Source organism: Acinonyx jubatus, chromosome A1 (assembly GCF_027475565.1).
Source record: "Acinonyx jubatus isolate Ajub_Pintada_27869175 chromosome A1, VMU_Ajub_asm_v1.0, whole genome shotgun sequence".
Lineage (NCBI taxonomy): Eukaryota > Metazoa > Chordata > Mammalia > Carnivora > Felidae > Acinonyx > Acinonyx jubatus.
Window position 1 is genome coordinate 155,530,665 of NC_069380.1, and position 15,313 is coordinate 155,545,977.

General features: G+C 36.9%; 1 protein-coding gene across 1 annotated transcript in view; it reads left to right on the forward strand.

The window, feature by feature from the left end:
• The window catches only part of RHOBTB3 (Rho related BTB domain containing 3), a 49,793-nt gene extending 37,781 nt beyond the window's left edge, over positions 1 to 12,012 (forward strand). The window contains exons 10-12 of the mRNA XM_027037638.2: positions 770 to 936; positions 6,202 to 6,298; positions 11,516 to 12,012. Coding sequence (XP_026893439.1) covers positions 770 to 936; positions 6,202 to 6,298; positions 11,516 to 11,631 — 380 coding nt within the window. The 3' untranslated portion in view covers positions 11,632 to 12,012. The remainder of the gene's footprint in view (positions 1 to 769; positions 937 to 6,201; positions 6,299 to 11,515) is intronic.
• Positions 12,013 to 15,313: the final 3,301 nt, after the last annotated feature.

Sequence of the window (15,313 nt, forward strand, 5' to 3'; positions counted from 1 at the left end):
CACAATATAAACAAACAAACCTGGGAGTAAAGGCAAGAGAGGAAAAATTTGCAAGGATTTAGTTTAGCTAGCAGAAGGAATTACACAGTAGCCTGAGAATTGGTTATTAAGGGCAATTGTAGATTCCCCTTCTCTGAAGAATTAAAAAAAAACAAACAAAAACAAAAAATGAAAAAACAATGGGGGCGCCTGGATGGCTCATTCGGTTAAGCTTCTAACTCTTGATTTCGGCTCAGATCATGATCTCACAGTTCTTGAGATAGAGCCCTGTGGGGACTCTGCGCTGACAGTGTGAAGCCTGTTTGAGATTCTCTCTCTCCCTCTCTCTCTGCCCGTCTCCTGCCTGTGCTCTCTCTCAAAATAAATAAATAAACTTAAAACAAACAAAAAAACATCGAAAAGATTCACTCTGGAGTGTAAAGGCTTAAATTAATTTTTTTTTTTTTAAACGTCCTAATAGGGGTGCCTGGCTGACTCAGTGGGTGGAGAGTGGGACTCTTGATCTCAGTGTTGTGAGTTCAAGCCGTGTCGGGCGTAGAGATTACTTAAAAACAAAATCTTAAAATTAAAAAAATAAATAAAATGGCATAATAGTGTATAATGCAGACTCACTCCCTCAAAGCTTTTCTGTGCATTCTATTGTGCATTGGATGATATGGTCAGCATTTTTTGTTGTTGGTGGTGGTTTGCCTGTTGTTGTTATTTTGTTTCAGGTCATAAAAGAAATGGCTTTATTGTCCATTTTCTCTTATTTCCCTTCCCACATCAGCTGGCATTTTTCAGGCTATGTGTCTTCTGATCTGTGCTGAGATGTATCAGGTGTCCAGACTGCAGCACATCTGTGAGCTGTTCATCATCACACAGCTGCAGAGCATGCCAAGCAGGGAACTGGCGTCCATGAACCTGGATATAGTTGACCTGCTCAAGAAAGCCAAGGTAATGGGCCCTATGCATCTGGTTGTTGGTTTAAAAAAAAAAAATCTTCTAAAAATTATACTTAAAAAATGTTTCTGCTTATGGAGAGATTTATTAGTGTTTGTCTTAGTCTGGAAGTTTGGTGAAATGAGGGTAAAGTGCCCTCACAGCAATTTCTGTGGCTAGACAATTTTGAAGCATACGATTTTTGCACAGTCCTTTTCTAAGGAGGTCGAATTTGCTGATAGGAAATGTTTCAACTGAATGGCAGCCTCTATTAGAGTCATTTAAATATGTTGCTTTACTATGCCATATAGGCATCATAGGAAATGGAATTTACATTGCATTTCCCCCAATCACATCTTAGGGTTCATGAAAGACAAGTGATAGAATTGGTCTGTACACACTGATAGAGATGGTTAGGCTAAACTCATTTATTTGTTCATTCATCCATCCTTCCACTTCAGGGACATGTTTTGAAGTTCCCAGTTGTTTGTAGGAAGTATTGGTTTACTTCATTAATCTTTGCAAATGCCTTTTGTTGATCTGGCTCGTGGTATCATGAATATATTCAGTAAAAATGTGTCAGGTGACAGTCACTCCTACTTTCTGGCACACTGTACTTTCTGGCTTCTTCTAAGCTTAGAGCCATTTTGTTTTTAAGGACTGTATTCCTACACATTCTAGGGAACAGAGTTTACATAGTTAAGCTAATTGTGAATAACTGCAGGTACAAAGATCCTACAGTATGATCTATAAATAAACTCAGATCTATAAATAAACTCAGTCTGCCTTTTTGAAATCTCCTTCTGGAACTTGGAGATACTGTTACAGTCAGAAATCTGCTGTTTCCTCATTCCAACTCTTTTATTCCTAGGAGTAAGAAATGTATCCAGACATGTCAACCTACCCTTGGTTATTCTACCTTTCTATCCCCTGTCTTATGAGATTTTTAGGGCTTACAGCAGTCATGGAATATAATGGTATATATTGAACTTACAGTGAGCTGAACCTTCTGGTCTCTTTTACAGGAATATATTTGACCCATCTTTGGAGACTATCAGGACTTTGTAAAATATTGTCTGGCATACAACATATTGGCTATCCCTATCAGTTTTGATATCCAAAATTAGAAAAATATAATCACTTTGTTTTCAGGTTGCTAAAATGGAGCCACATAATGGGGCCAAGGACAGACTCTGACAGCTAAACGCTTGCCTCCAGGTTGGAATGAATTCATTTAAGCAACATGTATATTTCTGGGTTTGGATGGAATTCATTTAAAGAATCTTACTGTCTCCTTAATGATTTGGGGGTTCATTTATTTCATAATCAAATCTCAACATTGTATGTAGTTAATTTTAAAAATAAAAACGAATTTACAAAACCGAGTAACCTTTTGCACATGGTTGGAGCTTGGGGCCGAGGCTGTTGGCTGTCCGATGAATGCACAAGTGCAGTATGCTGCATGAGGGCAAGTCTTGCCAACACCGCAAGGGTCTCTAGCCCAGTGAGTAGACTTTGGTAGTAATTCCTATTGCAAGTAAAAGAGAACAAAACAAAAAGAAAAGAAAAAAACCCCACAACACCGAGTAACTTTGATCTTTGTAATAATCTTTACACTGAGTGTGGGATAAATAGCTACCCTCTAGATTTAGTTTAAAAATTCTCTTTTGTCCTTTTTAGTATTTTCACAACCTCAGTTCATTTCTGGTGTGTCATTTTCATACTATTCTAAGAAGTCTGTGAGACAAAAAACATGCTCATGAGCTTCTCTTTCCTTATCTTGTAGTATCCTGTTAGTTCAAAGAACTTCTTGTATGCTTGCATGGATTTTTTAGGTGCCTCCGTCCCTCAAACACACACAAACACATGCACACATGCACATATGTATATGTTTCCTCACCAGTGTCATTGATGATTGTTTTGTCAGACATTTTTTCCCTGACTGTGTGGTTTTGATTATGTAATTATCTTTACTTATTTCTCTTCAGTTTTAAAAGTGTAAGATACCAGAGGTGCCTGAGTGGCTCAGTCGGTTAAGCGTCTGACTTCAGCTCAGGCCATGATCTCACAGTTTGTGGGTTTGAGCCCCTCATCAGGCGCTGAGCTGACTGCCCAGAGTCTGGAACCTGATTTGGATTCTGTGTCTCCCTCTCTCTGCCTTTCCCCAACTCACACTGTCTCTCTGTCTCTCAAAAATGAATAAACGTTAAAAAGAATGAAAATAAAAATAAAAGTGTAAGATACCAACTCCTTTGGAATTTTATTCTTTGTTTCTGAAGACTATTCTATTTTCTAGGATTAAGTCTCCATTTACCAGTCTTCCTTTATTCTAGTCTATTCTATTCTGGTCCCTAACTTGGCGATTTACAAATCCAAGGTAATAGGATAATTTTCTTGCTCAGTTGTCTTTGAAGTTCCTAGTTTGAGGCTTTAGTTCACCAACCAGTTCATACTGTTGGTCAAAATTTAGTTAAACTTTGCTTCATTGTTTTTCTAATAGAAGGGGAAACTGTCTTTTAGCAGAATTAGACTTTGAGTAGCTTTCTGAATAAGCAAGGTTTCCGATCACTCTGTTATCCTCTCTGCTAGTTTCGTAGTGTTTATCAGGAAAGCATCCTTCATACCTTCCATGTGGTGGAGCAGTTTGGTGTTCTGTTACTTGGCCTTCTCTAACCTTTCTGGGTTCGTTACCATGATTCTACCTTCAGGTTAGTATCTGTCCATCAAGTTGGACTCTAAAATACAAAAGAAGCTTCTTTCCCTAAATCAGATTAATTTCTCTGAATTGAAGTAAAGATCTCCTTAGCCCTACTCCCTTTTAAATCCTATCTAGCCAAACATTGGTGATTCCTGTGAAGTCCTGTTAACTCTCATCTTAAAGTTTTAAACTCCTTATCTTACTTATGATCTATGCATTAATATTTGGCTGCTTTAGGCCACCAGTTTGGTTTCTGGCCTTTTCCTCGTGAGTTTCTGGGTGTTTTCTCCACCAATATTATTCTTCACAGAACTATTAAATGCTATAGCATTTGATTTATAGTATTTTTATTCTGTTATTTATTTCAGTTTAACCTAGCACATATTTTTCCAGAAAAGTAGTTCTTACAGTGAAATGCATTCTGTCTCTGGCTAAAAGCCTACAATTGTGACATCTTAAATCTTGGTCAAAAATAAAATTCTGCATTATAACCATGTTTTTATAGCCAGCTATTCATTTCAGTGATCTTCGTTCTATTTAAAGTCACAGCCCTTAGGTCATTTTCTGAACTTTTATTTGTGGGTTATCTTCTCTGGGTTAATCATCTGATAGTCTGCTGGCTTCTGTTAAAATAGCTGCACATTCTTATTCTGTCTCCTTGAGATCACTCACATTTGCTAAAAGATAAGGTGAATAAAAATTGTTAAAATGTGACGTGGTCATAGCTGAATTAAAGTGTCTTGCACAAAGTGTCAGAATTTGTGATTTTGTATAATGAAAATCAGAGGGACCTCTGGGTTTACATGTGAAAATATTCCCACGTTATAACTTTTTAGAAGAGCAATACTGGAGTTTCCTCCTTAAGATTTGAGATTATAAATTTTTCTTCAATTTCTCATTACTTATTGCTTATATTTTTGAGCTTCCCTTTTTTTTAAATTTTTTTAATGTTTTTTATTTTATTTTTGAGACAGAGACAGAGCATGAACAGGGGAGGGTTAGAGAGAGAGGGAGATACAGAATCTGAAGCAGGCACCAGGCTCTGAGCTGTTAGCACAGAGCCCGACGCGGGGCTCGAACTCACAGACGGTGAGATCATGACCTGAACCGAAGTCGGAAGCTCAACCGACTGAGCCACCCAGGCGCCCCTGAGCTTCCCTTTTAAGAGCTATATTTAGCATAAAGGTGGGAACAACCTAAATGCCCATCAATAGATGAGTGAATAAATAAAATGTGGCATGGACATAGGGTGGAATATTACTCAGCTTTAAAAAGGTATGAAAGGGGGCGCCTGGGTGGCGCCCTCGGTTAAGCGTTTGACTTCAGCCAGGTTATGATCTCGCGGTCCGTGAGTTCGAGCCCCGCGTCGGGCTCTGGGCTGATGGCTCAGAGCCTGGAGCCTGTTTCCGATTCTGTGTCTCCCTTTCTCTCTGCCCCTCCCCCGTTCATGCTCTGTATCTCTCTGTCCCAAAAATAAATAAAAAACGTTGAAAAAATAAATACATAAAAATAAAAAGGTATGAAATTTTAATCCATGCTGCAACATAGATGAACCTTGAGGACATTATTCTAAGTAAAATAAACAGAGAAAACATAACTACTGTCTAATTCAGCATTTATGAGGTACCTAGAATAGTTAAATTCATAGAAAATAGAGTAGTGTTACCAGGGACTAGGGGCAGGGGTAAAAGGGGAGTTACTGTTTACTGAGTACAGAGTTTCAGTTTGGGATGGTAAAAACATTCTGGAAACAGATAGTGGTGACGGTTGCAGAGTAACATGAATGCACTTAATGCCTCTGGTTTCCTTAAAGAAGGTTAAAATGGTAAATTTTATGTTACGTATATTTTACTGCAGTAATAACAAACAGAACTATACTCCTGTATCGAAGCTGTCTGCTAGCAAGTTACTGTAATCTGAATTGAGTGGTTAGATGGATCTCACTGGACTGGCACAAAGGTGATGATGTCATAGCTGTGTTGCTCCGAGTTTCCCTTCCATTAGCTGTTGAAACTCGGAGTGAGAAATATGCTGGAAATCCTGCTCACTGTTACAGTATATCCTAGTTTGAAGCAACTGTTCAGATAGAACCTTCTCAGAGACATATGTACACGTTGAAACTCATATTTTAGGTTGATGACATTTCCCTCACAAACTATTTTTTGGTTTGCTCCTCAGGTGCACGTGTTCATATTTGGCCAAGTGTGTACCTTTGCTAACCAGAATCTCATCTCTGCAACCCAGACAGAAGTGCAGTTGGTGAAGGCCGTGACCTTAGATTAAAAGCTTAAACCAAATCCTCAGGAACCTCAGCCAGTCTTGTTAACTCCTGGTGCAGGTGCCCCTGCTTCGGACGTTTAGCCGCTGCCGCAACTGGAGCTTGTTGTTCATTTGATTTAGTGTCTTCACTGCTATAATTTTATGATTACACGTTAGCAATTCCCCCCCTTTCCTTTCTGCTCTCAGAGTAGGCGGAAACATGGACACAGTGAGCTCCCAGGGGGTTCTCGTCGCAGACTGCGCTCCCCGCCTGGTGTCCGTGCATGGTCCCTGCATGGTTTCACACTCCATTTCTCTTGCAGTTTCACCACTCCGAGTGCCTCTCAACCTGGCTGCTCCATTTCATCGCCACGAACTACCTCATCTTCAGCCAAAAGCCTGAGTTTCAGGATCTTTCAGGTAGGTTGCTAATTACTGTTTTGAAAAGAAAACTGTTTTTGTTCTTAGATTTGAGACATAACTTGTAGGAATTGTAGCTGTTAAAAAACAAAAAGTTAAAAAAAAAAGTCAACATCATATAGTCCTCTAAATATGCGGTGCAGGGGCTCCTGGGTGGCTCAGGTGGTTAAGCATCTGACTCTTGATCTCAGCTCAGGTCTTGATCACAGGGCGGTGGGTTCAAGCCACATGTTGGGCTCTGCGCTGGGTGTAAGCCTATTTAGAAAAAAACAAAAACAAAAACACAGTGTGGTAATTGAGGACTCTCTAACTTAGAATCAGCTGGCTATATAAGTAGCTTGACCTGTGTTACACAAGAAGTTTTCTAATGATTGTTTTATAGCTCCATCCATTTTTAAATGCACCTTTTTTTCCTGAAGTAGAGAGATAAGGTGACCTCAGGTGGTATTTGGTTGTGATAAACGAGATCTTGGTTTTAATCACCTAAGTCAGAAGCAAAATTTAAATAGTACAGATTTCAAAAATTTTTCTTGTGAAAGAATTGAAACTATCATTTACTGTTTATATCAGTTCTATTGTTCTGATATCTATATTTAAGTATATCTATATAGGAATCCATTATATTACTTGGGAATAACAGGGTTTTTTGTTGATAAATGTTGCAAAACATACGGAACAGAGTATACATAATGTGATCTGTAAGATAAATTATAAACTTTAAAATCAATCACAGTGTGAGTTTCTGAGTACTGCATAAGAAAAAAGAAAATGAGAACAGAACAGTCATCAGAGTAGACAGTTTAGATCCAATGGTTTGCTCATGTTACCTAGAATAGGCTCAAGGAATAATCAAGTTAAAAGGCAAAGGAAATTAAAGATCACCTAGTTAAGTAGTTTCAAACTCTAAACAGGGATGTGTCCTTGGAGATGCCTGAAGGTTTTCTGAAGTGGGGGCAGAGAGCTGGAAGTAGCTGAGGGAAGAGGGAAGGAAGAAGAGAAGGCTGGAATTTGTATTTCTTGGATGCCCCTGCTTTTATATCTTAGAGTTTTCCATAAAGTTTTACTTGTAAAAGATAATTTGCTGCTAACAGGTTTGAAAATCTCTGGTTTCTTTCAGCTTCTTGCACAGTATAGGAAACTAGGAAACACACAGTCTATTTTTGGCAGCTGTATTCAGTTAGGTGACAAACACTGTATACCTATTGGGAGCCTTCTTACATATAATTTAACTATTAGTGCAGTGGGGCAACATAATAAATTAAAGCAGAATATAGAGATTTACTAACCATATACTTTGTGCAAAAAAGAAACAAACCCCTTCCATTCATAAAGATAAAGTCTGCTTCTTGCTGTTAGTGGGGACATTCTTATACAGTTATTCTTTAAGAAGTTCTTTCAAAATGAAATGAGTGAACATTGTGATTTTAGAACCACCTTCATTATTCTGCCTCAGGTCCCCTTCATTTGTAAAAAAAAAAAAAAAAAAAAAAAAAGAATAAGATTATTTTCCACTTACTATCTTGTATAGAAGTATGCCACACAAGGGAGTACTGTTAACAACCTTAGGAGAAAGGTGCTCTATAAATCTGTTGGGTTATAAATTTTTATTTTATTTTATCACTTATACAATTGACTGTGAAGTATGTTATGACTGCCTGGCAGAGTGAGAAGCAGGACTCCAGGGTGTGCTTTAAGAAGGCAGGTGAGAAGATGAGGCAATGTCAGTGACTGTCTTATGTTCCTTGGATGGGAGTTAAGGTATCACGAATGTTCTGATTCACTGGTACCTGTTTATGTTTAGGACCTGCTGTGGTGTGTCATTGTAGGTAGTGAAAAAAGCCCCTGGTGGATAAGGGAGAATTTGCTAATCTAACTTAGTAGTCACAAACTGGAAATCTGTGGGTTGAATGTAGCTGAATATAGTCTGCCAAGTGTCTTATTTGGACCACGTGGTATTACTTTTTTTGAGTGGTCATCATGTAAAAATTGTAACAGTTTCCATTTCTGTCTTCTTTTGAAAAGTTGGAAGACCTGGTTACTCTCAGCCCCTCTTCCCACATGGCAGCAACCTGGAACTGAGCAAGTAGCTGCCCTTTTAAAGGACCGTGTCCCCTCCAGAGTATCCTAGTCACCTCTCCTCCTCCCTGTTGCCTTATACTGGACGTACTTCACAGTGTCACTTGAAGTTGGAAGGGTTCTTGTCACCATCAATTTACAGCTCCCTTAAATAATTTCCCATTTTCGGTTTCAGATATTATCAAATTATTATTGGAATTATGTGAACTGTTTTCTCTCAACTAAAAATTCTTCTTTGAGTGTGTTTAGAAATTGAAAGGTGAGGAGCGCCTGGGTGGCTCAGTTGGTTGAGCATCCAACTTTGGCTCAGGTTATGATCTCGCGGTTCATGAGTTCGAGCCCCACATTGGCGTTGGGCTCTGTGCTGACAGCTCAGAGCCTGGACCCTGCTTCAGATTCTGTGCGTGTGTGTGTGTGTGTGTGTGTGTGTTTCTCTCTCTGCCCCTCCCCCACTCAACACTCTGTCTCTCTCTCCTTCAAAAGTAAATAAACATTAAAAAAAAGAAATTGAAAGGTGAGAATAGACAAGATGTCATGTTAATGCTGGCATTGATGCAACAAAACTTAGTTAAATAGCTTTTAAATGTTAGATACATTTTATATGCTGTACTGTTTTGAAAACAAATAACACTACACAGGAATATGAGTTACCCTTGGCATTTATGGATTCATTATTCCCACAGTTTAATTTGGCCCAATATTGTGTTACATATTATATACTGCGAAGCTTTTTTTTGTCTTGTTTTGGTTTTTGTTGGCTGCCAGAGCTCACCTGTGATAACTTTTCTATTTTTTTAAATCTTAACCAAGGGAGTAGTCTTAGGTCACCTTTTCTTCCTAATGAAACTACAGCTAACTTCCTTGAGCTGCTAGATTGTTTCTTTATATCCGTGTCCTGCAGCCTGGATCAGGTCCTCATTAATCTGAATTATAATATATGAGGTCAAACAGTAGATGGAGAAGTGGGAACTGACTTAGCAGAAAGAAACCTAAGTACCCACAGAAGGGAATACTATGAGAAACAAGCTGATTCAGCCAGCAGAATACCAAGAAGCCTTAGAAACCTGAGGGAACAGGTATTTCAGAAAGCAGAATAAGGGTTAGGGCTGAAAGCAGTACTTAATTGAAAGTTGATGAAGAAGCTTTTGCTGCACTCCATCCCACCCAGGCAGACAACTCCTTCTCCTTCATCATCCTGGAATGGGAGGTTTATTACTGGAGAAATTAAACCAAAAATGTTATAGAATCACAAACTCCAGGTATAGCTGAGAATGGGTTAAGGAGCTGGACTGAAAACTTAGGGGTCATGTGAAATTGTGCATGTTGTATATTTAGCCTCCAGGCTCCTTCTAGGATTTGTGGCAGCCAGGTGTTTGCCTGGCTCCCATACTCTGGGCATGAAATTGAAGCATCTTTCTCTGGCCTCAGAGAAAAAAATATATAGGTGCATTCATTTGGGAATTCTTTCAGTGAACCCAACAAGTATCTGCTCAGTTATTCTACCAGTCAGTAAGTCCTACCCATGACCACAAGATATCCAAATAGCTTTCTAGTGTCTCACTCTTAAATGTAAGGAGATAACCAGGGATCTGCAATTACTTGAGGCAGTGTCCAACATGGAAGACAGATACCAAAACCAAAATAAAATTAATAAACACACAAGAGAAAGAATTTAGAGGCACAAAAAATAGGGAAAAAAACTTTAAAAATTGTAAATGAATAGCTTGAAAGAATAAGAGATATAAATCCATAAAGCAGGATAGTTATGAAAAAAAAACAATAGTTAATAGAGTTTTAGTTTTGCAAGATGAAAAGAGTTCTGGAGATTGGTTGCACAACAATGTGAATGTGCTTAACTATATACCTAAAAATCGTTAAGATAATAAATTTTATGCTGTGTTTTACCATAAATTTAAAACAATACAGGAACAAGAAATAGTTCTTGGAAATTACAAATATGATAGTAAAAACAAAACAAAAAACCCTAAGTAAATAAAGGAGTTGAAACAACTACATAAGAGTTGAAAAATAAAGATAAGGACATCTCATAAAAAGGAAGACAAACAGCTAAAGAGACAAGAGAGAAAGATTTTTAAAAAACTGGGGGCTCAGTCCAGGAGATGAAGTATCTGAGTAATAGAAGTTAATACAGAATAAAATTGGAGAGAGGAAATTAGCAAAGAAGTAATACACGAAGTTTTCCTAGTACCAAAGGACCCAAGTCTTCAGATTGAAAGGATCTACTAAGTGCTCAGCTTTATGAATGAACAAGGTCCATCACTGGGACATGCAAGAACACTGACTACAAATAGAAAAATCTAAAAGTTTTAAAAGAACACAGATCACTTGCCAAGAACTATGAATCTTAATGGTAACAGAGTTTTCAATAACTTTGGAAACTAGAATGCAGTGGAATTCTGTCTTCGACGTCTTGAGGGAAGTTTTCAGCCTAGAATTTGGTACCAAACCAAGTTACATTTGTGTGTAAAGAGGATAAAGATGTTTCATCACAAGCATGGTCTCAAAAGTACTTCATATGTACCCCCTTTTTCAGGGAGCTAATAAAAGTTGTGCTTCACTAAAACTAGAAAAGAAACTGAGTGAAGGACCTAGAGTCTACAAGTGGAGGGATCCAACACAAAAGAATGAAGCAGGCCTAGAAAGCAAGAGGGTACAGGGCTCTGAGGAAGGGATGTCTCCAGGGCCATGACAAGACGGGCAGCTGCTACCAGAGTAGTTAGATTATCCGGTGACTGTGGTTGGGTGGAGAATGGAATTGAGAGGATGTTAAAGAGTTTGGAAGAATAAGTCAGCTATAAAGAAAACTAATTAAATGAAAAGCAAGTCTGTTGTCATCTCCAAGAAAAATAAGTCTTATTTGGGAGAAAAACAAAAAGAACATAAATACTACTTGATAAAGAAGTGGGCAAGATGTATATTATCGTAAATTATGTAATATAAATCCTGATGACTGATTTAACCAAAATTATGTTAAACAATTTTGGAAGCATTGAGTGAAGGGCCGAGGATACAGAGCAGAGCTTGGATCCCATCTGTTAAATAAGGAATCAATAGTTAATATCTAAACTTGATCCAAAATAAAATATTTGCAATTAACATTGTTTTTTCTAAAAATTTTAGTGGAAGAACGCAGTTTTGTTGAAAAGCACAGATGGCCATCGAATATGTACTTGAAGCAGCTTGCGGAATACAGGAAGTATATTCACTCCCGGAAGTGTCGTTGCTTAGTAATGTAACCCAGAGCTTTTATATACATACACTTTTTATTATTATTATTATTTTTATTATTGTTATTATTATTATTATGAAGAATGGGATACCTCTGTGTTCCAGTAAAATTCTGTGACTGAAACCAATATGGGCGTTAAAAAGAATTACCATACAGCTTAATGTGTTTGTTAGTCCTCTGGAAAACAAACAAACCAAACAAACAAACAAACAAACAAAAAACTACTATTGTGATCTTAAAAGGGAACAAAATATACCATAGGCTAAAACTAAGGTGTCACCATCCTAATATATAAAGTTGTTATACAGCTATTTTTTCCCTTTAAGATGCCCTGTTGCTTTAGTGATACTAGTACCCCTCCCAGTTACGAAATGTTTAAATTAAGAAATGTTTAAATTAAATTAAGAAAAAAATCATGTAGGATTAATTTTAAAATTTCATCGTCTGATTAATTGCTCTATTAAAATAATGGGCATTTTAAAGACCTGGTATGACTATTTCAGTAATGAAAAAATCTAAGGTAGAGCTGATCAGTCTGAAATTTTAAGGAATAGAAATTTGCATGGAATTTTGAAAGTGAAATGCCACGTGGATTCAAATCAGTGACAATGTTTAAACCATCATGAAAAAAAATTATTTTTTTATGTGGACAACCCAACTGTGCCACCTTGTCTCTTCTCTGGATTCTGACTGGGCAGGAGATCTAAACAGAGCTGGCTTTAAGGCCATGTAACGTGTGTTAACACAGGGGCCCATGCTTGGTTCAATGCTCTGCCATTGCCACCTTGATATTCTTCATAATATTTAAAGAAAGGCCCTGCATTTTCACTTTGTACTGGGGCCCCCAAATTATGTGTATCTCCTGGCAGGATATGTACTGTATTTCATCGCTCAAACATCATTTTCTCTGAAAGCAAAAAAGAGTCATTGACATCAAGGGAAGGGAAGGAGGCATGCTGGAAGGAAGAAATCACATGGGGTTTCCCATCCTTGGGGAAGTCTCTCCTGCCTCTGCTGCCACCTCCTCAGGCAAGGGAGATGTGTCTTGTGTTGTCTCAGCATTAGAACACTCACAGCTCTGGTTCCATAACAGGTGAACAAATGCTTTCTTGATCATTGTGAGACCAGGATGTTAATAAAAGTGACTGACCAGTGTGACTTTAATGCATCATTTATAAAGATGTTCATAGGAAGAGATGCTTTCTGGAGAATTTGTAAGCAAAGGCTCAAGAGTTTTTTGTTTAGTAACTTACTAAGCTTAGGATGTCAGCAGCTTGAATTGTTTGAATTCTGAGGACCGCAAGGTTATTTAATGAGGAGTAGCATTAATTTTGACCTTCAAGATAATCCAGTAAGTTAAAAGAAAGGATATAAATCAGAGACTCATTACATGTAGAGAAAATGGTACTAGGATAGAATTATAGTGTCTCTTGTATCAAATGTCAACAGAAATAATTACATTAGAAGCTCACAAGCCGAGCGATGGAAGATCAGATTACTATTTATTGTTAACATCATTTTCATTTGTAATTCAGTATTGGGATATAATTTTCTTTTAATTTCTAAGGACTTTCGAAGACACCTAATTTTTCCAGCTATTCAAAGGTTTAATTAAATTGTTTTATACCATAGTATTAGACAAAGTACTATATAGTTAGTCCTTGGATGTATATCAGCACTGTTAGAGTAAGACAGTAAAAATGCCCTCTATATATTTTTAATTAGATTGTATTGATGAAGGTTACTGGAATGCATTTTATGTTTTTTGTATGTTAATCACTTGGGTTCATAAACTATTGGCAAATCCCACTTGACAAGGATAAGCATTGTAAAGAATAAATACTACAGTAGATTTCTAGAAATTCATCATATTTAAGGTCTTTTAAAACACAATAGTCTTATGTTCTTCCTAAGCGTAGTCTTACCCTGTGTGAATTACAGCACTTAATGTTCTAAATCAGTAACTTTTAATCTAGGAAATTGAAAAAATATTAAGTTCTAAAGCAAAAGAAAGTATTTCTTGAAAATACTTGTAAATCTAACATTTACCTAGACCATAGATACTATTTTAGGTTGTTTGACCTGAGTGGAAGTTAGGTTTGGAAGCTGGTGCTCTGTTAGTGTTGAGCATGTAGTTTTTATTATGAAAGTGCTTTACCACCTGTGTGAGTGACTCAGACACACTGGTGTCATGGCTCTTCAGAACTAGTCAGAACAGTAATCAAATTAGTTTTTAAACCTAGACTCTTCAATACCTTTGAATTAACTCAATTTAAAATAACAGGAAATTTAAAAATATTTATCAACTATCTTGGAGAAATGAGTGCTCTTTTTGAATTTTTTTTAAATTGAAAGATTATTTCTAGATGAATGTATGCTTTGTGCACATCTCTGCTTCAGTATATTTACCAATCATTTTAATTAGAGAAGATACTGTGTGGTAGAACTAAGGCCTTTTCTTTATGGGCCAAGTTTTCACCTTATATAACCCTTTGTATACTTCTGACCACTCTCTGTTCATATTATAAGAGAGTAGGATTGTAAAATAGACGTTTCAGTAACATAACTGAAATTCACCCTGTCGAAGCCAGCATGGTAGCTTCATATTGGACAGTAACAGAAAACTGAAGAATTGGATAAATTTAACTTCTAAGACAGCTGAACTTTTCAATTGTAATTTTAAAAACTACACTACACTGACATAGTTAATTAGAAAAAAATTTTCCTCAAGAGTACTTTATTTTATTTAAAGCATCTGTTTAATTCAATCTTTAATAATTTTGCTAAGAAGGGTATGTGTGTATTTTAATATAGCCTGACCTGGATTTATATGTTTTTAGTTTTAGTATTTAACATTTTGTAACAAATAAACTTTTTTTAAAACAAGTTTAACATAGCATCCTGCAATTATTTTACCTTGGATGTTGAAATGCTGAAATAAATTTGGGAATACTGCCTGTGTTTCTCACGCATAATTATGTTTCACAGATAATTTCCATTACATAGAAGATACTTAGAATATCGCTGATGTTGCTGATGCCTATGATGAGATAAAGAAATTTATATTTCCCTTTAACAGCTGCTACTGGCATTTCTCTTACCAAAATAACTGCCTTTATTTAGAAAAATGCTTTGATAATTATTTAGCATAGAAGTAAGCCCTGTGGCTTGAGTGTTGGCTGAGGCCAAGACTTTTGAGAAATATGAAGCCGTTCTGCATAATATAGGGTTAAGAAACTGGAACTTTCCAACAAAATGAAAAGGCAAGCCACTGAATGGGAGAAAATATTTGCAAATCATGAGGATGTGGAGAAAAGGTAACCCTCATGTGGTGCTGGTGGGAATGTAGATTGGTGCGGCCACTGTGGAAAACAGTGTAGAGGTTCCTAAAAAAATCAAAAATAGAACTACCATATGATGTTGCAGTTCCACATTTGGGTATTTATCTGAAAGAAAAGAAGGAAAATAGCAACTTGAAAAGATATCTGTACCTCCATGTTCACTGCAGCATTATTTACAACAGCCAAGACATGGAAACAACCTAAGTGTCAGTGAATGAATGGATAAAGAAAATAATGTTGTATATACACAGTGGAATATTATTCAGCCATAAAAAGTATGAAATCTTGCCATTTGTGACAATATAGATAGACCTTAAGGGCATTACATTAATCGAAACAAGTCGGACT